Source organism: Hyla sarda, chromosome 8 (assembly GCF_029499605.1).
Source record: "Hyla sarda isolate aHylSar1 chromosome 8, aHylSar1.hap1, whole genome shotgun sequence".
NCBI lineage: Eukaryota > Metazoa > Chordata > Amphibia > Anura > Hylidae > Hyla > Hyla sarda.
Window position 1 is genome coordinate 58,773,279 of NC_079196.1, and position 26,266 is coordinate 58,799,544.

The 26,266-nt window shown below is 45.0% G+C and overlaps 1 protein-coding gene across 1 annotated transcript in view; it reads right to left on the bottom strand.

Annotated features, from left to right (window-relative positions):
* Positions 1-26,266, bottom strand: part of LNPK (lunapark, ER junction formation factor) — a 70,371-nt gene that overhangs the window by 20,118 nt on the left and 23,987 nt on the right. The window contains exons 7-9 of the mRNA XM_056533483.1: positions 6,255-6,338; positions 5,929-5,977; positions 923-1,147 (exon numbers count right to left, since the gene is read on the bottom strand). Of these exons, the coding sequence (XP_056389458.1) occupies positions 923-1,147; positions 5,929-5,977; positions 6,255-6,338 (358 nt within the window). The remainder of the gene's footprint in view (positions 1-922; positions 1,148-5,928; positions 5,978-6,254; positions 6,339-26,266) is intronic.

The following is a 26,266-nucleotide window of genomic DNA, read 5'->3' on the forward strand; positions in this document are numbered from 1 at the left end:
GAAGATCTGCAAAACACCAAAACTAAAATATATATATTCTAAATCCACAATAGCAGATTGTACTCTGGCTCTAGTTAATACACAGCAAAATCTGCTACAGTAGATTTATTGCACATTTTGACTTTCCCCGTTGATGTCAATGAGGAAAAAGCACAATAAATCTGCAGTATATCCATAAACTAAACCGATTAACTGTGGCATTATTCTAAAATGAATTTGTCCAAATTTGCATTGTTTCTCGGGATGTGGGCATTTCTTAATTTCCTCCACATTGCTGGCACTGTAATAAGCTGCAAATTGTCTGCCTACAAAATCTGAACTGAAAATCCACAGAGTGTCCCCACCCCCTAAAGCGAGCAAGAAAGTACAGAAGTAAAATTACAATAAAGGCCTGCTAAAAATAATAAAAATTTTAAGCGGACATTTGTTAATCTTGCCATCTACGTTAGCAACATATTTGATGCCTATCAGACTATGGAGTCTGAATCTAGATTGATCTGTTCTAATAAGCTCTGTAGACAAAAAACTTGAAAAGAAAACTGCAGGTATTTGTAAAGTAAGAATATATATTCTAGACGTGTTTGCCTTTATAACGGATCCATATAAATCTGAAGCTTTCCTAAACCCAGGGCTGTAAAAAGGTATGTTATATATCGTTGACTACAGAACACTGCAAAGTTTTATTGCCATTTAAACAAAGAAGCCATAACAGTTAAACGAGCGCCAGCAATAGGCTTCAGTATCACAAGGTGCCAGCTGTAAAGAGTTATGGCTAATTGAATATGGAACTCCTGCTTAATCAGATAACTGGGCTCCTATTTCCAAATGAAATGCCATTTCCATGGTGTCTGAATATTACCTGGTTTATTGGTAACCAGAGAAAACTATATAAACTGTAAATAACAGTAAGTGCTCTGTTTACCCATTCCAGATACTGCAGCGGCAGGCGTTCCAGGGCGTCTTGGTACGAGGCCTGACTGTAATCCTGGCTGAACGGTCCGCTCAGGGGGTCCACCAGGAGCTGAAGTGTCTCTTTGAAGACCTGGAGTTGCCGCCAACATCCCAGGAACTTGGGGAGTTCCCTGGCTTGTGTTTACTGGGGTAGACACACTTACATTTCTTTGAGCTGCCGTCCTCTGGCGCAGATCTGAGGGAAGTGTGTACAGTACATAAGAAATTTAATGATTCTTTACACTCTGCTGAAAGCAAGTAATAGAGATCAAGTAACACTGTAAAAACTGGTCACAAGGAGGACAGGGAAAAAAATAAGAAAAATGGACAAGAAAATAAGTGATGCCAAACTGAAAACACAAAGAAAAATTAATATAGGACAATAGTCATAATCTGTTATTCACATTTAAATCCTTTAATAAAATAAACCCAAGAGCCAATCAAGACAACAGTGTTCGATCTAAAACAGAGTGTTTCCCCTCAGGTTTTTAGCTGCAATTATTAAATTTAAAGCCAGAAACAGATCATGAATAGAGGGAATGTATAAAGAAAAGACAAAGACCAGTGTTTTACTCACTAATCTTTAGCTAACCAGCAGGAAAGTAACTTAAGAGATTCAGGCATCTTCATAAATGAGGTGTATCATGTGGCTGCCCATGCGCTACAGATTGAAATCTACGCCAGCTAGATGCTGACAGATTTCGGCTACAATTTACACCAGTTTCCAGGCATGGGTTATAGTAAATCAGGCGGACGCTGAGGCCCCTTTTACTAAGCCTCACCCATTTTGAGAGTGCATTTGCAAAATGCAAAACAGGGCTCATGCAAAAATGTGCTAATTTTAATGCCAAAACTTTGCATACTTGTTTAAAATTCTCCAGAATCTTCTCAATTCATATCCATTCCTAGCTTTGCATATAATAATTTCAATTACCTAAACCTGAACATTCCTTTATGGTATTTCTACACATAGATACGTTGCAGATTTTTTAGTTTTCCAGTTAACTACCGGGAAATTCTTTATTAATAAATAATTAGGGCTGTATACTGGGGGACTAGTAAGGAATCTGCATTCCTTTGCGATATCTAAAATTAATATATTGTTCCATAGACAAGAGGGAAAACCTTGTGAGTGACATTTCAAAGTCTAGTTTGAGAAAGTTACCTAAATCTATACTATACAGATCAACCATTACAGCCTATTCAGCTAAAATGGCTACAACACAAGTGTGTTACATTTAAGCATTCTCTAGTACTGCTAAAGGGGAATACATGCCAAAGACATGCCCTTTGATAAACACCATAATTAAAGGTCATGTACATGCATTAAATGCTCAGCCTAGGACTGTTCCAAGATATTCTTCCAAAGTTCACTGTAATTGCACCTGAACAACTGTTACAACCTCATACAAGGACATTCAAGTGTAACTTAGGAGCACATGCACAAGAGCATGCTTCAATGACCTTTATACTTAGTGAATTACAATAGTGCACTTTGTGTCATTTTAAATGTAACGTTTTCAAATCATAGGAGATGTGATGTGCCTACAGCTCATTAGGTACCTTTAGGTCTTACTGGGTTGTGGGTCTCCAACAACAACAACTGATCATTCACAATCACCTAGTATATGACTGACATCTCAATAACTGGAGCTCCAGTATATAAAGCCAAACCTTAATGGGAAAGTGCAGGCGCTGTTTAACAGAATTGTGGTGGGGTGATCAGTGAAGCCACTTCTAAAGCTGCACCACAATCCAGGTGAACAGCACCTGCACATGATTCCAGTATGGCCCCGAGAGCCACACCTGAAACATAGATGAGGGGCAGAGGGGACAGTGCAAGGGAGAAGCAAGAGAGGATACAGACTGTGGCAGTTCACTGTCCCAGCTATGCCTCTTCACATGGCCAGACATAAGGATTTTACTGCAAAGTAAAAAGGTACACCAGCTCGCTTTGATGTGCCATCCTGGATGAGCTGCACTGCCTGAGCCACTTGTGTGGGTTGTAGACTCCGTCTCATGCTACCACTAGAGTGAAAGCACCACCAGCATTCAAAGTGACCAAATCATCAGCCAGGAAGCTTAGGAACTGAAAAGTGGTCTGTGGTCTCCACCTTAAAAACCTTTAGCTGTTGCTAAATTATACCACACTTTTCGAGGCAGCCTTTGGCTGTCTGGGAAGGATGGGAGTTGTAATTTAACAACAACGAGCCTCCAGTTAAGTACCGGCTGGAGTCTCACTGTTCCTAAACTACAACTCCTGTGATGGGAGTTGTAGTTTAGCAACAGCTGGAGGAACCCTATAGTTAAATGCTAGCTAGGGAAATGGGCTGCATAGCGGCCTGCTCGCCGTCCAGCTACCAGGAATATGAAACTACGGCACTGTAATTTCATATTTGTCGACTGGCCACAGGAATATGAAATTACTGTAGGGGTGTAGGAACCCCTACAAATAAGCTCTTTAGGCTCCTCATTACAGGTGTCGTTGGGGAGCAGTGAATTCAGGAGACAGCAATTCAGGCAGGGCTGTGCGAGGTAAGCTGTGTGTAAGGTCAGGGTGGGGGGGCTCTTTACAGCCTGTGTGTGCCAGGAATACAAACATATGAGGCTTCTGCCTTGCTGTCTAATCTGATTCCCCCAGATCGCTCTGTACCCCAGACCTGCTCTGTCCCCTCCAGACTCCCTCTGTACCCTCAACTGGCCCCCCCCCCTCAAGATCCCCATCTGCCCTCTTTGGACCCCTCTGTCCACTCCAGGCCCCTCCGTATCCCAGAGCCCTCTGGCCATTCTATCTGCCCATACCCTCCTGGTGAGGTCATCGCAAGTCTTGGCAGATAAAATTTAAGCGATTTATGTACAATTTGGAGATCTAAGTGTGGACCTAAAGCTGTCCAGGAGGTGCCCTTTATATTGCCCCATTCTAAAGTCTCCTGTCGTTGCAGGCTTCTCCTCTTTGGCGTGCAGGGACAGCAGTGGGCTTTAGAAGTGGCGGCGGATGGTGGGGAGGATGCCTTTATTATTTGTCCCCCTGCATGAGTTCCTGAGGGGATCCGTCCCCCTCATCCCCGCACTGTAGTTTCATATCTCCCACCTGGAGCCATGATCATGGCTTTGGGGAGAAAATATGAAATTACAGTGCAGTGATTTCAAATTCCTGAGAGCCGGCCGCCCCCCCCCCACCCGCTAGCTGTTGGAAAACTACAACTCCCAGCTTGCCCTTACAGTGAGGACAAGCTGGGAGTCTTAGTCTAGCAACAGTTAATAGGTGGGTGGTAGAGGCAGGTGGGCAGGTATCAGAGCTTTATTAAAAGTCGCACAAAAAGGTCGCAAAAATGCTGTTGAAAGACATTTTTGTAAGCCAGGTATGGCTTACAAAAACCTGGCTTTGACTTGCAACTTTTTGAAGGGGGGTTGTGATCTTTTTTGCTTACGCGCGACATTCGCACTTCATAAATTAAAGACCACTGCAAAGTTAAAACTGAAAGTTGCTTAGGTATGGCTGTTTGCATCTTCATGCATACCCAAAAAAGTCACACAAAAATTTGCTCAAGTGCACGTGCGACTTTTGTAAGCAAAAAAAGAAAAAAAATATATAAACCCCTTGATAAATGTCCCTTGAAACATTTTCTTTAGATTTCATCTGCAAGGGCAGGTCCACAAGCTACATTTTCTCCTGTGGATATGCCACAAATTGCACATGTGCTATGTGCAGGTACACTAACAGTTGTAAAGCATGTAGTAAACATTTGCAACAAATTCACAAGAGAAGCATACTGCAGTTTTGAAAAATTGCAGTGTGTTCATATTTTGAAATTGAAAAACAAGTCTACAACATGTGGATGAGATTTTAAATCTAATCCATTTGTCTGCTATTGTAATCCACTGCAATTTTTACCCGCACTGATCTGTAAGTAAAGTCTACTACAGTTCTACTACATGTTAATTTAGCTGCTGTCTGCTTACATTGCCAGTGGCAAGAGTAATCCTGGCCAACTGCACCTAGTGTCTCCTTCTAAACTTCAATTCCAATAGTTTGGTGCATTCAGAACATTTACAGAGACTGCAGGAAAATAAAGAAGAACTACTGGCTTCTGGAAGCGGAGGAGGATGCCACTTTCTCGTACGTACATTTAGTACAGGTGAAAGCAAAAGTGATTACAGCAAAAAGGTATTTTTGTAAAACTGCTTAGGCTTTCAGCTCAGCACTCATTCCATCAGCCTGGCTATGTATATGTAATCGCTGTAAAGAGGCTTGCACACATGCCCTTTCAAAATCAGTGCATGCTAGGTCTAATGCATAAAAACTACTTTTAGAAAGTCTGTGTTGCCCAAAGCTAGGGATCGACCGATTATCGGTTTGGCCGATATTATTTTGTGCGTTATCGGTATCGGCAATTACCTTGCTGATAATCCGATAATGCCCCAACCCCCGCACTGCACCGCACCCGACCGCCCCCCCCCAATCACCCCCACGACCCACCGCACCGCCCTGGCCCCATTGCCTCCCCCATCCCCGGTTTTATAATTACCTGTTCCCGGGGTCCACGCTACTTCTGGCTCCTGCTGCGTTTGATAGGACTCAGGAGGACCCCCGGACAGGCAGGGGGAGAGAGGCAGGTGGCGGCAGCAGCGGTGACCGCAAAAGCCGCTGCAGTTCATTGATTTAATGCGCCCGCTTTAAATCAATGATCTGCAGCGATGTTGCGGGGGGGTTTCGTGGGAAATCCATAGCCGATAACTTATACAGGAATATCGGTATAAGTTATCGGCCCTAACATCCACAGATTATCAGTATCGGCTCTAAAAAATAAAAGATATCGGTCGATCCCTACCCAAAGCCACCACTTTCTATCTTTAAATTATTACAGAGACAGATTAAAAGAACAAAAGCAGTAATGTCATTTGTTGCCGTTGCCAGCACAGACTTAATAAAAACCGTTTATGAATAAAGTAGTACAGATTTATGATTTTAAATACCTTGGCCAGGTCTTGGAGTGATAGGTACACCAGCAGGAGGTTCAAGTTCCTTTAACAGGAAAAAAATAATAATTTACTGATCACCAGTAAACAGTTCAACAAAAACGTAGATTGTATATTGTAGGGCACACGCAACCTAAAATTATGCTCTTATTGCCTCTGCAATCATATATGTAACATTGTATGGAGAGTGGAAAGTGTAATGCAAGATTCAATAACAAGGAGCAAGAAAATATTTGTAGTTTACTAGTAAATATAGAAGATCACTGTCCTAGTTTCTTACAACCATCAAATACCAAAGTAATAAAGCTCGGAATATACTTTACCTTGATTTTCTTGGAATCTGGATCAAACCTTTCAAGGATCAGTTTAGCTGCTTTGTAGGTTTCTTTTTCCATAACCTCCTCGAGCTGATAAACACAAGACCAACAGTGTTACCATTTTACCATTAAAAGTCTTCTTCTCTTATAAATCTCAAAAAAATTGTTGCGTGTATTGAAAGCAAAACACATACAATTCAGTGACTAAGGAAGGAGTATATACACTTCCCCACCTCAATCTAGACCTTTTTAGCTTTGTGAGACAACCCATTTAACTGTTCATGTGGTCTTTGACAGGGCCTGATCTATACTGTATTTGGAGTATAAAAGGCAATAACTGGTCATGCTACAGCGCTATTATTTATAAAAGTAAGCTACACCATACACATATGATGGGACAAAGCATCAATGATATGGTTTGGTATGGAAAATCCTTCCACTTTTTCTCACAGTTTGATATATCTGGGCCAAAGTCACCCTTAAAACTGTATATGGTCACCCGCAGCAGCCAACAATTTTTCCGTAAAAACGTGCGACTTTTCTATACATGCTGCGACTTTTTAATTTTTGCTTATTCCAAATCACATTTCTGAAATTTGCTCACGTAGTATTTTATTTTAGTTGCAGTGGTCATGTATTTATAAAATGCGATAGTCGCTATTTATGAAGAAAAAAAGTTGCATCTCCATTTAAAAGTTGCATATGTATTCCAGGTCCAACCTGGCTTACAGAAAGAGCATACGTCTGCAGAAAAGGACATTAACACCCACTTTAACAACTGTTCTTGTTCTGCATCATGAAACAAAGCTACTACATTACTGTTATAAAAAATTATATAACTTAACTAATTTTAAAATAGAATAAGGCACAAAATAACTAAGAATTTTTACAGACTACATAAATAACCCCTGTGTGGCACGAAAATTTTTCCTTACAAAAAAAATAAATAAAAATAAAAAACACAACATCCAAAGAAGCACATTTTGGCGTGCAGTTTTTTTTGTGGCTTCACTATTGTTTATGTGCCCGTTGGTGCTGCGCTGTCTTCCTTCCTGACGTAAACTCCTGCCTCAGCGCAGCCCACCATTGTCATAAATTCGGGCTCAAAATGAAACAAAAAATCCTCCAGAATACGGATATTCATGGTGCAGCATAGTATGTTTTTAATATTTTTACATTTCTGAGGAGGCTTGATGGGTTGTTAGACAGTTGGAGTCACTCTCTAGCAACGCCTTAAGGGAAAATTTTCTGCTTTAAGGTTGTGCGACTATTTGATAAATAGGTTGCATGTAAGCAAAAGTAAGTTAAAAACTAATTGTCATAAAAGCCATTCATTTGAAAAGAATGGTAAATCTATGTGTTTTAGTCTACAGCTCATTGTGGGTTTATTTAGCTTGGGAAAGGAAATGCACACTGGGGGAGATCAAAACCTGAGCAGAAGAAGAATTGACCAGTTGCCCATAGCAACCAGATTGAGTCTCATTTTTAAAGAGGCCTCTGAAAAATATAAGCAATCTGATTGGTTGCTATGGGCAACTGGTCAATTTTTCCTCTACACAGGTTATACAGAATATTAACCCATTTCTGCAACTGCATATACAACTTTTACAGTGGAAAATAGGAATATGTAATGCAAACTCCTGGTGCAAAAAAAAATCCGAAATTCAAGGAAGTTTTGCGATGTGGATGTCTACATCCAAATAATTACTACAACTTTGGTTTATTGAATACTTTTATCCTCGAGACTCTCCATTACAAAAAGACCTAATACCCTAATGTTTGACTTGATGCTCAGATTACAACCTAATGCACTAATCAGATTTAATAGTTTGTAATCTCTTCAGATTATTATTTTTTTTTTTTTTACACTGTCCGAGAAGAGTCTGAAAAGTGTTGTAAACAAAAGGTAATTCTTTGTTAGTCTATTTTTCCAACATTTCTTTTTTTTTTTTTGAGAGGTAATTTACAAAAAAAAGGATGAAATTTTAACACTTACCGTGAAATCTCTTTCTCGAAGGATCCATTGGGGGACACAGACCGTGAGTGTATGCTGCTGTCTCTAGGAGGTGCGACACTATGGCAACAAGAAAGTCGGCTCCTCCCAGCAGGATATACCCGCCTCCAGGCCCTGAGCTAATCAGTTTTAGTACCAGAGCAATAGGAGAGGACCGACAGGTCAAGGAAAAAACACGAATTGTCCAAGAACCAGAAGAAAAGATATAACTGAACCCACCCTCGGACAAAGAACCAAAGAGAAACCCAAAAGGGGCGGGAGCTGTGTCCCCCAATGGATCCTTCGAGAAAGATTTTACGGTAAGTGTTAAAAAGTCTCCTTTTCTCTATCGGCTCCATTGGGGGACACAGACCGTGGGACGTACCAAAGCTGTCCCTTGGGTGGGTAAGGAAACAGACAGGTGGACGGTGGGACCACCGCCACCTGCAACATCTTACAGCCCAGAGTAGCATCAACTGATGCAAAGGTAAGAATCTGGTAGCACCTTGAGAAAGAAAGCAAAGACGACCGCACGGACGTCTTACAGAACTGCAAGGCCGAAGCCACGTAGCGGAGGGCCCAGGATGCCTCGAAAAACAGGTGGAATGAGCCAAACCCCCGAAGGGTGGGATCTTCCCCTTGCAGCAGTAAGCTCTCAAAAAAAGAGCAGACCGGATCCACCGAAAAAAGGTGGTCGTAGAAGCAAGTTGTCCTATACAACTACCTTCCAGAAACAAAAAAAAAAGGAGAGAAGTCCGAACAGGCCTCACCACAACCAGGTTGTGGAACAAACGCTTCCACAGATAAGAAGGGACCGGACAGAAGGACGGTAGGACGATGTTCTCATTGAGATGACAAAGTCAAAAACCATCTCAGGTAAGTAGGGCGGACCTGGACAGAAAACAACTTGTCCTGGTATATAACCAGGAAGGAAGAACGGCAGGAGAAAACTACCAGCTCTGACACCCTCCTAACAGAGGTAAGAGAAATAAGGAATGCCACCTTCCGGGAAAGGAGGCGAAGAAAAAATGCCCCTGAGAGGGTCAAAAGGATTGCCTTGCAGTGCACCTAAGACCAAATCTAAGTCTCAAGGGATAAGAAGGGAACTGATGAGGGGCAGTTTGTGCCACTCCCTGAACCAGGCACGGACATGATAATTGAACGTCAGAGGACGTCGAATGGAAAGACCGAACCTTGACCCTTAAGGAAGCTGAAAGCCAACCCTTGGGCCAGCCCCGACTGGAAAGGGAAAGGGTTTGGGAAGGAAAACCGCGACCGGTGAAAAAGCTGAGTTTCACACCAACTGAAACAAGAACGCCAGGTATGGTGGCAAGTCTTGCAGAAGGCAGCTTGTGATCCCTCAGCATGGTGTGAACCACTTGGGAAGAGAAACCGTGGGTCCCCAGAACCGCTGTCTCAACCGCCACACCAGCAAAAGCAGAGACGGTAAATAGGGTGGCACAGGAGACCTGAGCTAGGAGGTCTGGACAATGGGGAAGGCGCAGCGTTAAGGAGTCTGACCATGACGCCGAACTACGGATGGGTCACGAGAATGGCGGGAACGCTCTACTATGAGTTTCCTCAGAACCCCGAAAAGAGAGGAAGGAGAGGAAAAACAGACAAGGAAGGGCAACGCCCGACCACTAAACAGATAAGGTAGGGCAAAGTCCGACCAAGAGAGAGGAACGCTTCGGTTGTGGCGGGACAAGCAGAGGAGCGTCCCAGAGGTAGCAGATCACTGCAAACACCCCTGGATGTGGGGACCACTCGTCTGGGACGACTGAGTACCAACCGAGAAGACCACATCCCAGGGACGACCGGAAACCTGAGTTCCGCCCAGAAGAGAAATTCCCAAGAATCAAGCAAAGAAAAAATTGCCCTAGACCCCAACATGTTGAAGGGGAAAAGGGGGCTTCTCGGGGCACCAAGGTTCCAGACCGGCCAGCCCCTGAAAAACACCTCCCGAGCCCGACAGACTGGCAGGGAGGGGCAGGAAGGAACTCCCCTGGAAAATTTTCCATGGGGAAAACAAAGCCACCATAGAAGGGACTGTCAAGAGCCAATGGAGACCTATCCCACCCGAAGAGAATCAGCAGGTGGAAAATAAAAAAATTATATAAAAAAAAATAAAAGTCGGTGATGAAAGTGGGCAAATCGCACGGCCTCCACCAACCGACCCAGGACATCCATGCAAAAGCGAATCAAAAACTGGAGCAGGGTGCCAAAGTCACCAGACTCTAGATAAGAGAGTCGGACGATTGTTCGGCGGAGTCGAAAGCGGGCAGAGGCCACGTCGAACTGGAGCTCCAGGAGAGGGTTGGACTTGTCCCGATAGACCATCCAACTGAAGTGAGACAAAGACTAGAGGTTGAGACCAAGACTCTCCAGGATCTGGGCCCTGGCTGGAGCTCTGATCAGGAGGTTATCCAAGTCAGGGATCACGGAAACAACTGATGTCACTATAAAAGGGCTACCACAGGCGCCAGGACTTTGAAAGGGTCCGCGGAGAAGTGGCCAGACCGAAATGGAGGGCCACAAAAGAAATGACCGTCAGGAACTGCAAAGCGGAGGTACTGCTGATGACCGGGAAATAATGAGACGTGGAGGCAGGCACCTTTGATGTCCACCAAGAAGCGAAAACTCCACTTGAACCATGGGAGCTAGCACCGAATGGAGGGACTCCATTCGGAATGAGAAAGTAGAAGATGCTGGCTGAGATACTCGAGAACAAGGTTGGGCGAACAGAACGAAGAGGTTGGAATAAACCTCGAAAACGTTCCTCTGAAGGAACCGGAACAATTACTCCCCGGATAAAAAAAAAATTAAATAAAATAAGAGTTGGAGCGCGACCAGAACTGCCTTCGCTAGAGAGCGGGAAACAGAGGGACCAGGAAAGAAAAAGGCAATCCCAAGGAGGGGAAGCAAATTCGATCCTGTATCCGTTGACTACAACATTCCTGACCAAGGGATCCTGAATGTGCGTGGTCCAGGCATCCCGGAAGAGTAAGAGGCGACCAACCACTCAAGAAAAGGTCGGTGGGTGGGGCGACCCGTCAGGCCGAGGAAAGCCTATGGGTGGGATGGGTCCGGAAAGGGGGAACCCTCTACTCGTGAAGGCGCCAGGTAGCCTGTGGCAAAGGCAGCACAGTGGCTGCGCATGGGAGCAGAACACAGAAAAAAACTCCGGCAGAGGAACATCGGAGAGCTAGTTCAGATAGGTCCTCCGGAGGAATCCTGAATACTACCTGGCGGAGTTGGGAGACCATACTGAAAGGGCATCTGACACCCAGGCAGAAGCAAAAGCAGGAAGAAAGGAGGGACCTGCTGTTTAAAAAGGCAAATTCTACCAAAGTCCCCACCTTTTTGTCCGCTGGATCCTGAAAGGCAGCCGCATCAGTCAACGGCAGGACAGTAGCCTTAGAGAGGCAGGAGACCGGTAGATCCACAGTTGGAGAGGAGGTCCACCGAGCAATGAGGTCCTTGGCGAAGGAATACCATAATTGAACCTTCTTCGTTTCCTGAAACATCTTGTCAGGACGCCTCCAGGCGGATTCCAGCAGGACGTCAAATTCAGTGAGAGAGCTGAAAGTCTTGCGTGCCGGTCGGGTACGAAGAAAGGAGACCTATGGATCTACGTCCGAAGTTCCTGGGTCATTTAACTGGAAGGGGTCTCTTATGGCCGAAACCAATGAGTACACCACATGAGGCATATCCATGAGGTCCTCTGAGTCGGAGGCCGAAGCAGAAACCTCATCCACAAGTTCTCCAGGTGAATGGGAACGAGGTGAGGCAGCCCTGGAAGAGGGCACAATGAAAGGTAACTTCTGAAGCCACGTCCAAAGTTCCTGGGTCCTCTAAATGGAAGGTGTCTTATGGCTGAAACCAATGAGTGCACCATGTCCGACATATCTTTGTTTATTTATTTATTTATTTTTTTATGCGCTCCTCTGAGTCAGAGGCCGAATCGGAAACTTCAATCCCAAGTTCTCAAGGTGAATGGGGACTAGTGAGGTGGTCCTGGAAGAGGGAGAAACTGACCTGGTACGCGGGTCTGGAGAGCCAGAGCGGCGACCATAGGAGCGTTCTCCAGGGGAGCGACGCTTGCTACTAGCTGGAGTAACAGGGCGATGCCTGTGAGGGGAGCGCCCGTGCCTGCCAGGAGACTCAAGGATGAGTCAGATGAAACATCCTTATGACGCTGCAAAAGCGTCAGTATAGGGAAGAGCGGGACCCTCTGGAGGGCCGGAGTAGGGAGGATCCCTCCAAAGGCAATCCCCACAGAACTGGAGCCCTTCACAGGGCAATCTGGGGAAGCAGTGTGTAGGTATAACCAACAGGTTCAGCAGAACCATAGATTTCAGCGATACAGCCCCTAAAGGTGTAAAAAGTAACCTCTTGAGCTGTTTAGGAGGGAGGAATCTGTCTGGGCATGGACACAAGACTTACCCAGCAAGGGCATACTGATTAACCCTTAAAATCCCTCTGCGCGCACACAGTACCGATAAAGCGCTCTGGGGAATGCCTGCCGGCCACGGGTGGACGGAGCTAAGTCCGTACAGGGCCCGCAGCAAAGTACATACGGCCGATAATGGCGCCCGCTCCCGGCCCCAAACGCATATGTGAATGACAGGGGAAGGAAGCGGGCAAACGTGCTGCCGATAACAGCGATATGCAGCCAAAGCTGCATATTCAGAATAGTAAAAGTCACAGCCGCGGCTCACAGGTGGGCGGGGCTTAAGCCCGCGGCTGAGACATGAGGCCGGGAGATAATGGCGCCCGCTCAAAGCTCATATGTATATGAGCCGGTATATGAGCCGGCACTCGCAAGTGAAAGTCGGCAGCCGCGGCTGCTGAGGGAGGGAGCTGGCCATGGTGCCTGAACACAGTTCTCACACCAACGCACTGTTAATATTTGTTCCCTGTCTCTGCCATATCCCTATATCTCTCTCTTCATATGTCCCAAACCTGAAACTAAGAGAGGGTTGCAAGTCCCTCTTGAATAAGCCCCCAGACCACCATGAAGGGGTTTCCCTGGTAAAATAAAGAGTGGGCCAAAAACTTGGGGTCTCCAGAGGTTGCAAGTCCACAGCTAAAAGGGGGAAATACTCACCTCAGTCTGAAGAACTTCCCTCATGAAGTCTTCTCTATGAAGTCTTCAGTCAGCTTTAGTTACCTGCATCACGCCGGGCTACCATGTGCGAGTGAGGCGAGAAGAGAGAAAGGGGGACCCGGACCCATGAGGTACAACCCCAGGCGCTGACCGTTGGCGAGAGGGGGTGAACAGCGCATATATACGCAATGTCTGTGCCCCTTACTCGCAATGGGGAAACAGTGAGCCGCAGTTCCTGAGTCCCCACCTGAAAACAGGGAATGTGTTGGTTTTTTTATTCCGTTTTCTTTCCTAACTAGGAAAATAACAAAAACATAAGACCTGGTCTGGAGAGAACTCCAGACCGTGTCTACCTCCTTAGACACTAAGCTTAAACTGATTAGCTCAGGGCCTGGAGGCGGGTATATCCTGCTGGGAGGAGCAGACTTTCTTGTTGCCATAGTGTCACACCTCCTAATCACTATTTTTCAGGGACCAGTTCAGGTTTGCAGTGGATTTGAAGGGTCTTCATCTTAGAAATACCCCACAAATGACCCCATTATAAAAACTGCACCCCCAAAGTATTCAAAATGACATTCAGTCAGCATTTTAACCCTTTAGGCGTTTCACAGGAATAGCAGCAAAGTGAAGGAGAAAATTCACAATCTTAATTTTTTACACTCGCATGTTCTTGTAGAACAGATTTTTACATTTTTACAAGGGGTAAAAGGAGAAAATGGATTGTTATTTTTGTAGCCCAATTTCTCGAGTAAGGACATACCTCATATGTCTATGTAAAGTGTTCGGCGGGCGCAGTAGAGGGCTCAGAAGCGAAGGAGCGACAAGGGGATTTTGGAGAGTACGTTTTTCTGAAATGGCTTTTGGGGGGCATGTTGCATTTAGGAAGCCCCTATGGTGCCAGAACAGTAAAAACCCCCCCACATGGCATACCATTTTGGAAACTAGACCCCTTGAGGAACGTAACAAGGAATAAAGTGAGCCTTAATACCCCACAGGTGTTTCACGACTTTTGCATATGTAAAAAAATATATAATTTTTCTCACTAAAATGTGTGTTTCCCCCCAAATTTCACATTTTTGCAAGGATTAATAGCAGAAAATACCCTCCAAAATTTGTAACCCCATCTCTTCTGAGTATGGAGGTACCCCATAAGTTGACCTGAAGTGCACTACGGGCGAACTACAATGCTCAGAAGAGAAGTAGTCATATTTGGCTTTTTGAGAGCAAATTTTGCTCGGGGGCATGTCGCATTTAGGAAGCCCCTATGGTGCCAGGACAGCAAAATAACCCCACATGGCATACTATTTTGGAAACGAGACCCCTTGAACGTAACAAGGGGTACAGTGAGCATTTACAACCCACTGGTGTCTGTCAGATCTTTGAAACAGTGGGCTGTACAAAATGTTTTATTTGCACAGCCCACTGTTCCAAAGCTCTGTCAGACACCAGTGGGGTGTAAATTCTCACTGCACCTCTCATTACATTCCATGAGGGGTGTAGTTTCCGAAATGGGGTCACATGTGGTTTTTTTTTTTGCGTTTGTCAAAACCGCTGTAACAATCAGCCACCCCTGTGCAAATCACCTCAAATGTACATGGTGCACTCTCCCTTCTGGGCCTTGTTGTGCTCCCCCAGAGGACTTTACGCCCACATATGGGGTATCTCCGTAGTTGGGAGAAATTGCATTACAAATTTTGGGGGGCTTTTCATTTTGACAAGAGGTAAAAGGGAAAAAAGTATGGGGAAACACCAGCATGCTAGTGTAAAAAATTTATTTTTTTACACTAACATGCTGGTGTAGACCCCAACTTCACCTTTTCATAAGGGGTGAAAGGAGAAAAAGACCCCCAAAATTTGTTAGGCAATTTCTTCCGAGTACGGCGATACCCCATATGTGACCCTAAACTGTTGCCTTGAAATACGACAGGGCTCCAAAGTGAGAGCGCCATGTGCATTTGAGGCCTGAATTAGGGATTTGCATAGGGGTGGACATAGGGGTATTCTACGCCAGTGATTCCCAAACAGGGTGCCTCCAGCTGTTGCAAAACTCCCAGCATGCTTGGACAGTCAACGGCTGTCCGGCAATACTGGGAGTTGTTGTTTTGCAACAGCTGGAGGCTCCATTTTGGAAACAGTGGCGTACCAGACGTTTTTCATTTTTATTGGGGAGGGGGGCTGTGTAGGGATATGTGTATATGTAGTGTTTTTTTACTTTTTATTTTATTTTGTGTTAGTGTAGTGTAGTGTTTTTAGGGTACAGTCACACGGGCGGGGGATTACAGCGAGTTTCCCGCTGCGAAATTGAGCTGCCGCGCAAAATTTGCTGCATCGCAAACTTGCAGCCTGATACTCACTGTAAGCCCCCTGCCCATGTGAATGTATCCTGTACATTCACAGGGGGGGGGGGACCTCCAGCTGTTGCAAAACTACAACTCCCAGCATGCACAGTCTATCAATGCATGCTGGTAGTTATAGTTTTGCAACAGCTGGAGGCACACGGATTGGGAAACACAGTTAGGAAACAGACAATGTTTCCCAACCAGTGTGCCTCCAGTTGTTGCAAAACCACAACTCCCAAACATTCTCAGGCATGCTGGAAGTAGTAGTTCGGCAACATCTTTAGAGCCAGATGTTGCCGAACTACAACTCCCAGCATGCTTGGAGTTGTAGTTTTGCAACATCTGGAGGACTACAGTTTGCAGACCACTAATACAGTGGTTCCCAATCTGTGCCCTTCCAGATGTTGCAAAACTACAACTCCCAGTATGCCAAAACTGTCCAGGCATGCTGGGAGTTGTAGTTCTGCAACATCTGAAGGGCCAGATGTTGCAGAACTACAACTCCCAGCATGCCTGGACAGTAAGGGCATGTTGAGGATGTGTAGTTTTGCAACATCTGGAAGGGCACAGTGGTCCAAAAACTGTGGACCTCCAGATGTTGCAAAACTGCAACTCGCAGCATGCCCAGACGCCAAGGGCTGTCTGGGCATGCTGGGAGTTGTAGTATACAGGGTCCCATTACGGCAATGCATGTCGCTTTACGTCGACGTGCATTGCTGTAAAGGGCCCGACCGCGGCTGAAGATCTACTCACCTGTCGCCGCCGCCGCCATCTTCATCGCCGGGATCCGGGTCTTCAGGGACGAGGTAAGTACCGGGGCCGGGCCCCAGCACTCCCCTGTCGCGTCTTCCGGTCTTCCTCCTGTCCTCTCTGGACTTCCAGGGGCCAGGCAGGACAGGTGGAAGTAACCGACCGCCGCCCCCCCAATCCCCCCCCCCCCCCCCCCCCCAAAGCCTTACTGAACCAACCACCCATCGACCATCGATCAGCTCTAGGAAAGATGCTATTTGCTTTTATACCCTAACTGCTATCAGAAGATGTCTGCAGCTCTTTGCACCAAGTAGACTAGAGCTGACAGATTCCCTTTAAATAGGTTTTGCCATTAAGATAAATAGGTTTAAACTGATTCATTACAAAAAGATAAACATATTTCCAACGTACAAGAGATACATACACACACAAGGCTAGGCTCACACACAGGAATTTCCATGCGAATTCCGCTTGCAATGTCCGCACGGAAATTCCACTGCAGCAGTCTTGTTGAATTCAAATGGGATTCTGCTGCTCTGTGAACACGGCAACATTTCCGTGTAAGATGTTTCAGGCACGGAAATTACATTTTCCGTAGTCTACTACGGTTTTAGGACTGGTCACAATACTGAATACAGGTCAAAAATGAGCCGACCAGTCACCGTTTGATACCGGTAGGCTCATTAAAGTGAATGGAGTTCATCGCTGGTCCGGCTGGGGTACGGGAGAGCCCGTTTGCTCCTCCCCCAGCCAGATCCGGCAGCCGTAGTGTAAAAACCAGATGTGAATGCAGCCTAACAATGTTTCAGCTGGACACATTTGTCTGTTTTTATGGCTTGCATATTCCACAGAGACCGTCACCACTCAACAGATCCTGCCCCTGTCAAAATTTTACATTCGTTTTCAGATACACTAAGGAACCTATCCCTAAGTTTTTAGAGATTGAAGGGATCTAGAGTACCCAGAGAAACACAGGGAGAACATGCATATTCCATACTTGTGGTCTTTTGTAGGCAGGTCATATCACAGTTAGCCAATCACCAAGTCCCAGAAAGCCCCTTTAAACACAGTGCTCTCTGCTGACGTGTCCATTTTAGGAAATGTCCAGAGCAGCATATGTTTGCTATGTGGCTTTTCTCCGGACAGTTCTTAAAATGGACAGAGATGTCAGCAGAGAGCACTGTGTTCATGATTCACCAGAGAGCTGTGTTCCAAAAAGAAAAGAATCTCCTCTGTAGTATTCAGCAGCTAATAAGTACTGGAAGGATTAAGATTTTTTAATAGAAGTAATTTACAAATCTGTTAAACTTTCTGGCACCAGTTGAAAAATAAATAAATAAATAAATAAAAATAAGTTTTCCACCTGAGTGCCCCTTTAACCTGTTGGGGACAAAGGGCATATGCATACGCCCTTGCGCCCTGGTACTTAAGGACGAAGGGCGTATCCATCAGCAGGCACCCCGCGCAAATGCCCCGAGGGGTCAATTCACACTTGTGCTTTGTGCCGATTCCGGGTCATTACGGGTCTATGGGGACCCGGAATATAAGGGGGATTGCGGTTGTCTAAGATACCCACTAAGATACCCCCTAAGTGCCACCCCTCATATCCCTGCTATTGGTGGTCTAAACGCGACCACCAATAGCAGATCTGGGGCGGAGGGGTTTACATTTGTTTTCCTCGTCCTGCCCACCCACAATAGTCGGGGCAGAACGGTGAAACGAAGGGGACCGAACGCCGAAGGTCCACTTACCCCTCCGGAGGCTGCGGGCGATGGTGATCTGTGATCAGCAGGCGGCAACGGAGATCGGTGGGCGGCAGAAGAGGACGGCTCCCTGGATCCTACGGAATCCGGTAAGTTGCCTAGCAACATCTGGAGGGCTACAGTCTGAGACTGTAGCCCTCCAGATGTTGCAAAACTACAACTCCCAGCATGCCCAGACAGCTGTTTGTGCATGCTGGAATATGTAGTTTTGCAACAGCTGGAGGGCTGCAGTTTGAGACCACTATATAGTGGTCTCTAAACTGTAACCCTCCAGATCTTGCAAAACTACAACTCCTAGCATGCTCAAACAGCTCTTTGCTGTCTGGGCATGCTGGGATTTGTAGTTTTGCAACATCTGGAGGGTCACAGTTTGGAGATCACTGTGCAGTGGTCTATAATATGTAGCCCTCCAGATGTTGCAAAACTGCAAATCCCAGCATGCCCAAACAGCTGTCTCAGCATGCTGGGAGTTGTAGTTGCGTAACCTCCAGCATGCCCTTCGGCAATTAGTACATGCTGGGAGTTGTAGTTTTGCAACAGCTGGAGGCACACTGGTTGGAAAATTAGGAGTTAGGTAACAGAACCTAACTGAAGGTTTTCCAAAGAGTGTGCCTCCAGCTGTTGTAAAAGTACAGCTCCCAGCAAGCACGGTCTGTCAGTACATGCTGGGAGTTGTGGTTTTGAAACAGCGCAAGTCCCCCCCATGTGAACGTACAGGGTACATTCACATAGGCAGGTTTACAGTAAGTTTAATGCTTCAAGTTTGGTCTGCGGCAAATTTTTCGCCGCAGCTCAAACTCCTAGAGGGAAACTCACCGTAACAAGTCAGTGCGAATGTACTCTAAAAACACTACACTGCACTACACTAACAAAATAAAGGGTAAAACTACATATACACCCCCTTACACTGTCCCCCCAATAAAAATGAAAAACGTATTGTACGGCAGTGTTTCCAAAACGGAGCCTCCAGCTGTTGCAAAACTCCTTCCAGCATTTCTGGACAGCCACTGACTGTCCAGGCATGCTAGGAGTTAAGCAACACCTGGAGGCACCCTGTTTGGGAATCACTGGCGTAGAATACCCCTATGTCCACCCCTATGCAATTTCTAATGTAGTCCTCAAATGCGCATGGCGCTCTCTCATTTTGGAGCCCTGTAGTATTTCAAGGAAACAGTTTAGGGCCATATATGGGGTATTTCCGTAAGCGGGAGAAATTGCACTACAAATTTTGGGGGGCTTTTTCTACCTTTTACCCCTAATGAAAAAGAAAAGTTGGGGGCTACACCAGCATGTTAGTGTAAACATTTTTTTTTTTTTTTTACACTAACACACTAACATGCTGGTGTTGCCCCATACTTTTTATTTTCACAAGCAGTAAAAGGGAAAAAAAAGCCCCCCAAAATTACGGAAATACCCCATATGTGGGTGTTAAATGCTCTGCGGGCGCACAACAAGGCTCAGGAGTGAGAGCACACTATGTACATTTGAGGCCCAAATTGGCGATTTGCACAGGGGTGGTTGATTTGACAGTGGTTCTGACATAAACAAATACCCACATGTGACCCCATTTTGGAAACTACAACCCCCACGGAACGTAACAAGGGGTATAGTGAGCCTGAACACCCCACAGGTGTTAGACAAATTTTCATTAAAGTTGGATGGGAAAATGGAAAAAAAAAAAATGTTTTCACTAAAATGCTGGTGTTAACCTAAATTTTTCATTTTCACAAGGGAAAATAGGAAAAAGCCCCCCACAATTTGTAACCCCATTTCTTCTGAGTAAGAACATACCCCATATGTGGATGTAACGTGCTCGGCGGGCACACTACAATGCTCAGAAGAGAAGGAGCGCCATTGGGATTTTGAAGAGAAAATGTGTCCGGAATTGAAGGCCACGTGTGTTCACAAAGCCCCCATAGTGCCACAACAATGGACCCCCCCCCCCCCCCCATGTGACCCCATTTTGGAAACTACACCCCTCATGTAGTGTATTAAGGGGTACAGTGAAAATGTTTGCCCCACAGGTGTGACAGATTTTTGGAACATTGGTCCGTGAAAATTGAAAATTTTATTTTTAATTTGCACAGTCCACTGTTCCAAAGATCTGCCAAACGCCAGTGGGTGTAAATACTCACTGCACCCCATATTAAAATTCTGTGAGGGGTGTAGTTTTCAAAATGGAGTCACATGTGGGGGGGGTCCACTGTTCTGGCACTACAGGGGGCTTTGTAAACACACATGACTACCATTCCAAACGAATTGTCTTTCCAAAAGCTCAATGGCGCTCCTTCTCTGAGCATTGTAGTTTGCCCGCAGAGCATTTTACGTCCTAACATGGGGTATTTCCATACTCAGAAGAGATGGGGTTACAAATTTTGGGGGGCAATCTCTCCCATAACCCTTTGTAAAAATTGTAAATTTGGGGGGAAAAATGCACTTTTTTCTTCATTTACATATCCGATTTTAACAAAAAGTTGTCAAACACCTGCGTGGTGTTAAGGCTCACTGGACCCCTTGTTACGTGCCTTGAGGGGTGTAGTTTCTAAAATGGCACCATAGGGGATTCCTAAATTTGACATGCCCCCCAAAAACCATTTCAGCAAAATTCCCTCTCCAAAATCCCATTGTTGCTCCTTCCCTTCTGAGCCCTCTACTGCGCTCGCCGAACACTTTGACATACACATATGAGACATTTCCTTACTGGAGAGAAATTGGGTTACAAATTTTTGGGGGCTTTTTCTCCTAATACCACTTGTAAAAATTCAAAAACTGGGTCTTCAAGTACATGCGAGTGTAAAAAAATGAAGATTTTGAATTTTCTCCTTCACTTTGCTGCTATTCCTGTGAAAAACCTAAAGGGTTAATAAACTTACTGAATGTCATTTTGGATACTTTGAGGGGTGCAGTTTATAATTAGGTCATTTTTGGGGTATTTCTCATTTGAAGGCCCTTCAAATCCACTTCAAAACTGAACTGGTCCCTGAAAAATTCCGATTTTGAAAATTTTGTGAAAAATTGGAAAATTGCTGCTGAACCATGAAGCCATCTGATGTCTTCCAAATGTAAAAACATGTCAACTTTATGATGCAAACAAAATAGACATATTTGTGAATCAATATAGAATTTATTTGGAATGTCTATTTTCCTTACAAGCAGAGAGCTTCAAAGTTAGAAAAATGCAACATTTTCAAATTTTTCATAAAATTTTTGGAATTTTCACCAAGAAATGATGCAAGTATCGACAAAAATTTACCACTACCATAAAGTAGAATATGTCACGAAAAAACAATCTCAGAATCAAATTTATAAGTAAAAGCATCCCAGAGTTATTGATGCTTAAAGTGACAGTGGTCAGATTTGCAAAAAATGCTCCCGTCCTTAGGGTCATAATGGGCTCCGTCCCCAAGGGGTTAATGTTGCTGTGCCGTAAATGCATGGCACAGATCATCAAATTATATTACCTCATTTTGATACTTATGAAACGTGTCCATAGTACCACAAGGTTTAAAAACAGAATATTTCACTATTAGTAGTATTTTGAATCTAGACTATTTCCAGAGACAACCCCTACTCTACAGGCGTCTCACGTAATACAGAGCAGAGCTCCTTTCCCACATCTTTCGATCCTTGAGCTCTTTAAAGAAAGGATAGAAATGTATCGTTGGTATTTAACGGCTTTATTGCAAGGAAACACCAAATGTTGCTAATTGTTTACATATAATGAGGAGAATAATTACATGCAGCAACTTCAATAATGAAATCTGCAAAAATCTATCAGCCATCATTATCGGAAGTTATTAGACATGACAGCAAATGACAGGCAATTCCTCAGATTTATTTCCTCGTACCATTTAATGCTATTAATTTAAAGAAGGTCGTTAGCCAAGTGCTTTGCTGAATAAAGTCTCGCTGCCAATTAACTGCTGTCAGCATCGATTGTAGATTATTTATTAGCAGAAGCAATTAGCTGCCTCCAAATGCTGTGAAAACTCAATAAGAGGAAAACATTTCGGAAACTTGCCGGCTTGTCTTTAAAGGTTAAAGCTTCATTTTCTGCAAGTGCTTTTTTGCTAGCCTCCAAGAAGTTGTGCTTTATGCTCCCCCATCCAAGTCTCAAACTGAGAATTACTAATACGTAAACAACTACAGATCTAAGGCTAACTACCGATCTAATGCAATGTGATAATTATAAGGAGATATGTGCATGCTGAAAAACACTAACTTCATACGCAATATATAAAAAATTTTGTGCAATGTAATACATAACTAATGTTAATCTATGGCTATTTTCATGGGTGTAAAAATAAGCACATAGTATAGAAGTGTAGTTCAATCTGCTATCCAGAAGTCACCCATGAGTATTAACATTACAGAATCCTAGATGCAGTACTGGCGAGCTAAAGCAATGTCATCCACAATACAGATTTATTCAGAGTGCTACAGATGTGTAACAAATGCTCAAATGAAGCGGGCTATGTATGCATAAACTCGGCAGCTTTTTACACCTTAGGACCCGGCCATTTTTTGCACATCTGACCACTGTCATTTTAAACATTAATAACTCTGGAATGCTTTTAGTTATCATTCTGATTCCGAGATTGTTTTTCGTGACATATTCTACTTTAACATAGTGGTAAAATTTTGTGGTAACTTGCATCCTTTCTTGGTGAAAAATCCCAAAATTTGATGAAAAATTTGAACATTTAGCATTTTTTCTAACTTTGAAGCTCTCTGCTTGTAAGGAAAATGGATATTCCAAATAATTTATTTTTTATTCACATATACAATATGTCCACTTTATGTTTGCATCATAAAATTGACGTGTTTTTACTTTTGGAAGACACCAGAGGGCTTCAAAGTTCAGCAGCAATTTTCCAATTTTTCACAAAATTTCCCAAATCACAATTTTTCAGGGACCAATTCAGGTTTGAAGTTGATTTGAAGGGTCTTCATCTTAGAAATACCCCACAAAATGACCCCATTATAAAAACTGCACCCCCCAAAGTATTCAAAATGACATTCAGTCAGCATTTTAACCCTTTAGGTGTTTCACAGGAATAGCAGCAAAGTGAAGGAGAAAATTCACAATCTTAATTTTTTACACTCGCATGTTCTTGTAGACCCAATTTTTGAATTTTTAAAAGGAGAAAATGTATACTTATGTTTGTAGCCCAATTTCTCTCGAGTAAGCACATACCTCATATGTCTATGTAAAGTGTTCGGCGGGCGCAGTAGAGGGCTCAGAAGGGAAGGAGCGACAAGGGGATTTTGGAGAGTACGTTTTTCTGAAATTGTTTTTGGGGGGCATGTTGCATTTAGGAAGCCCCTATGGTCCAAGAACAGGAAAAAACCCTACATGGCATACCATTTTGGAAACTAGACCCCTTGAGGAACGTAACAAGGAATAAAGTGAGGCTCCCCACAGGTGTTTCATGACTTTTGCATATGTAAAAAAAAATGTAAAAAAAATTTCACTAAAATGTGCGTTTCCCCCCAAATTTCACATTTTTGCAAGGGTTAATAGCAGAAAATACCCCCCAAAGTTTGTAACCCCATCTCTTCTGAGTATGGAGGTACCCCATAAGTTGACCTGAAGTACACTATGGGCGAACTACAATGCTCAGAAGAGAAGGAGTCATATTTGGCTTTTTGAGAGCAAATTTCGCTCGGGGCATTTCGCATTTCGGAAGCCCCTATGCTGCCAGGACAGCAAATAACACCCACAAACTAGACCCCTTGAGGAACGTAAAAAGGGGTACAGTGATCATTTACCCCCCACTGGTGTCTGCCAGATCTTTGGAACAGTGGGCTGTACAAAATTTTTAATTCGCACAGCCCACTGTTCCAAATATCTGTCAGACACTAGTGGGGGGTAAATTCTCACTGCACCCCTCATTACATTCCGTGAGGGGTTTAGTTTCCGAAATGGGGGTCACGTGGGATTTTGGTTTTTTTGCGTTTGTCAAAACCGCTGTAACAATCAGCCACCCCTGTGCAAATCACCTCAAATGTACATGGTGCACTCCCTTCTGGGCCTTGTTGTGCGCCCCCAGAGCACTTTGCGCCCACATATGGGGTATCTCCGTAGTCGGGAGAAATTACATTAAATTTTGGGGGGCTTTTTTTCCCTTTTACCTCTTGTCAAAATGAAAAGTATGAGGCAACACCAGCAAGTTAGTGTAAAAAATTTATTTTTTTACACTAACATGCTGGTGTAGACCCCAACTTCACCTTTTCATAAGGAGTGAAAGGAGAAAAGCCCCCCCAAAATTTGTTAGGCAATTTCTCCCGAGTACGGCGATACCCCATATGTGGCCCTAAACTGTTGCCTTGAAATACGACAGGGCTCCAAAGTGAGAGCGCCATGTGCATTTGAGGCCTGAATTAGGGATTTGCATAGGAGTGGACATAGGAGTATTCTACGCCAGTGATTCCCAAACAGGGTGCCTACAGCTGTTGCAAAACTCCCAGCATGCTTGGACAGTCAACGGCTGTCCGGCAATACTGGGAGTTGTTGTTTTGCAACAGCTGGAGGCTCCATTTTGAAAATAGTGGCGTACCAGACGTTTTTCATTTTTATTGGGGAGGGGAGGGGGGCTGTGTAGGGGTGTGTGTATATGTAGTGTTTTTTACTTTTTATTTTATTTTGTGTTAGTGTAGTGTTTTTAGGGTACAGTCACACGGGTGGGGGATTACAGAGAGTTTCCCGCTGCAAGTTTGAGCTGCCGCGCAAAATTTGCTGCATCGCACACTTGCAGCCTGATACTCACTGTAAGCCCCCTGCCCATGTAAATGTACCCTGTACATTCACAGGGGGGGGGGGGGGGGAACCTCCAGCTGTTGCAAAACTACAATTCCCAGCATGCACAGTCTATCAGAGCATGCTGGTAGTTATAGTTTTGCAACAGCTGGAGGCACATGGGTTGGGAAACACTGAGTTAGGAAACAGAATGTTTCCCAACCAGTGTGCCTCCAGTTGTTGCAAAACCACAACTCCCAAACATTCTCAGGCATGCTGGAAGTAGTTCGGCAACATCTTTAGAGCCAGATGTTGCCAAACTACAACTCCCAGCATGGAGATGTAGTTTAGCAACATCTAGAGGACTACAGTTTGCAGACCACTACTACAGTGGTTCCCAATCTGTGCCCTTCCAGATGTTGCAAAACTACAACTCCCAGTATTCCAAAACTGTCCAGGCATGCTGGGAGTTGTAGTTTTGCAACATCTGAAGGGCCAGATGTTACAGAACTACAACTCCCAGCATGCCTGGACAGTAAGGGCATGCTGAGGATGTGTAGTTTTGCAACATCTGGAAGGGCACAGTGGTCTCTAAACTGTGGACCTCCAGATGTTGTAAAACTGCAACTCGCAGCATGCCCAGACGCCAAGGGCTGTCTGGGCATGCTGGGAGTTGTAGTATACAGGGTCCCATTACAGCAATGCATGTCGCTTTACGGCGACGTGCATTGCTGTAAAGGGCCCGTCCGCGGCTGAAGAGAAACTCCCCGTCTTCATCGCCGGGATCCGGGTCTTCAGGGACGAGGCAAGTACCGGGGCCCAGCACTCCCCCGTCCCCCTCCAGTCCTCTCCGGACTTCCAGGGGCAGGGTGGGAGGAAGTAACCGCCCCCCTGCGATTGGTCGGTTAGCTAACCGACGGATCGCAGGGGATAGGAGGTGGTGGCAGGCTTGCCACCTCGCTCCTATACTCCAGCATGGTCCTGGCTGTCTGTGACAACCGGGATCATGCAAAATCACCGGGCGGTCGGGTCCCAGAGACCCGATCAGCCCGGTATGGCCACAGATCGCAAGGGCGATCTCCCTCGCGATTTGCGGCGATCGCCGACATGGGGGGCCTACATGGCCCCCCCTCGGCGTTTGCCCTGGATGCCTGCTAAAGCATTTCAGCAGGCATCCAGTTCCGATCTCTGCCCGGCTCGCGGCAGGGACCGGAAAACGCCAGGACGTACGGGGACGTCCTGGGTCCTTAAAGCCCAGGGTGCGGGGATGTCCCCGTACATCCTGGGTCCTTAAGTGGTTAAGGATTGAAATTTGTTAGAGATG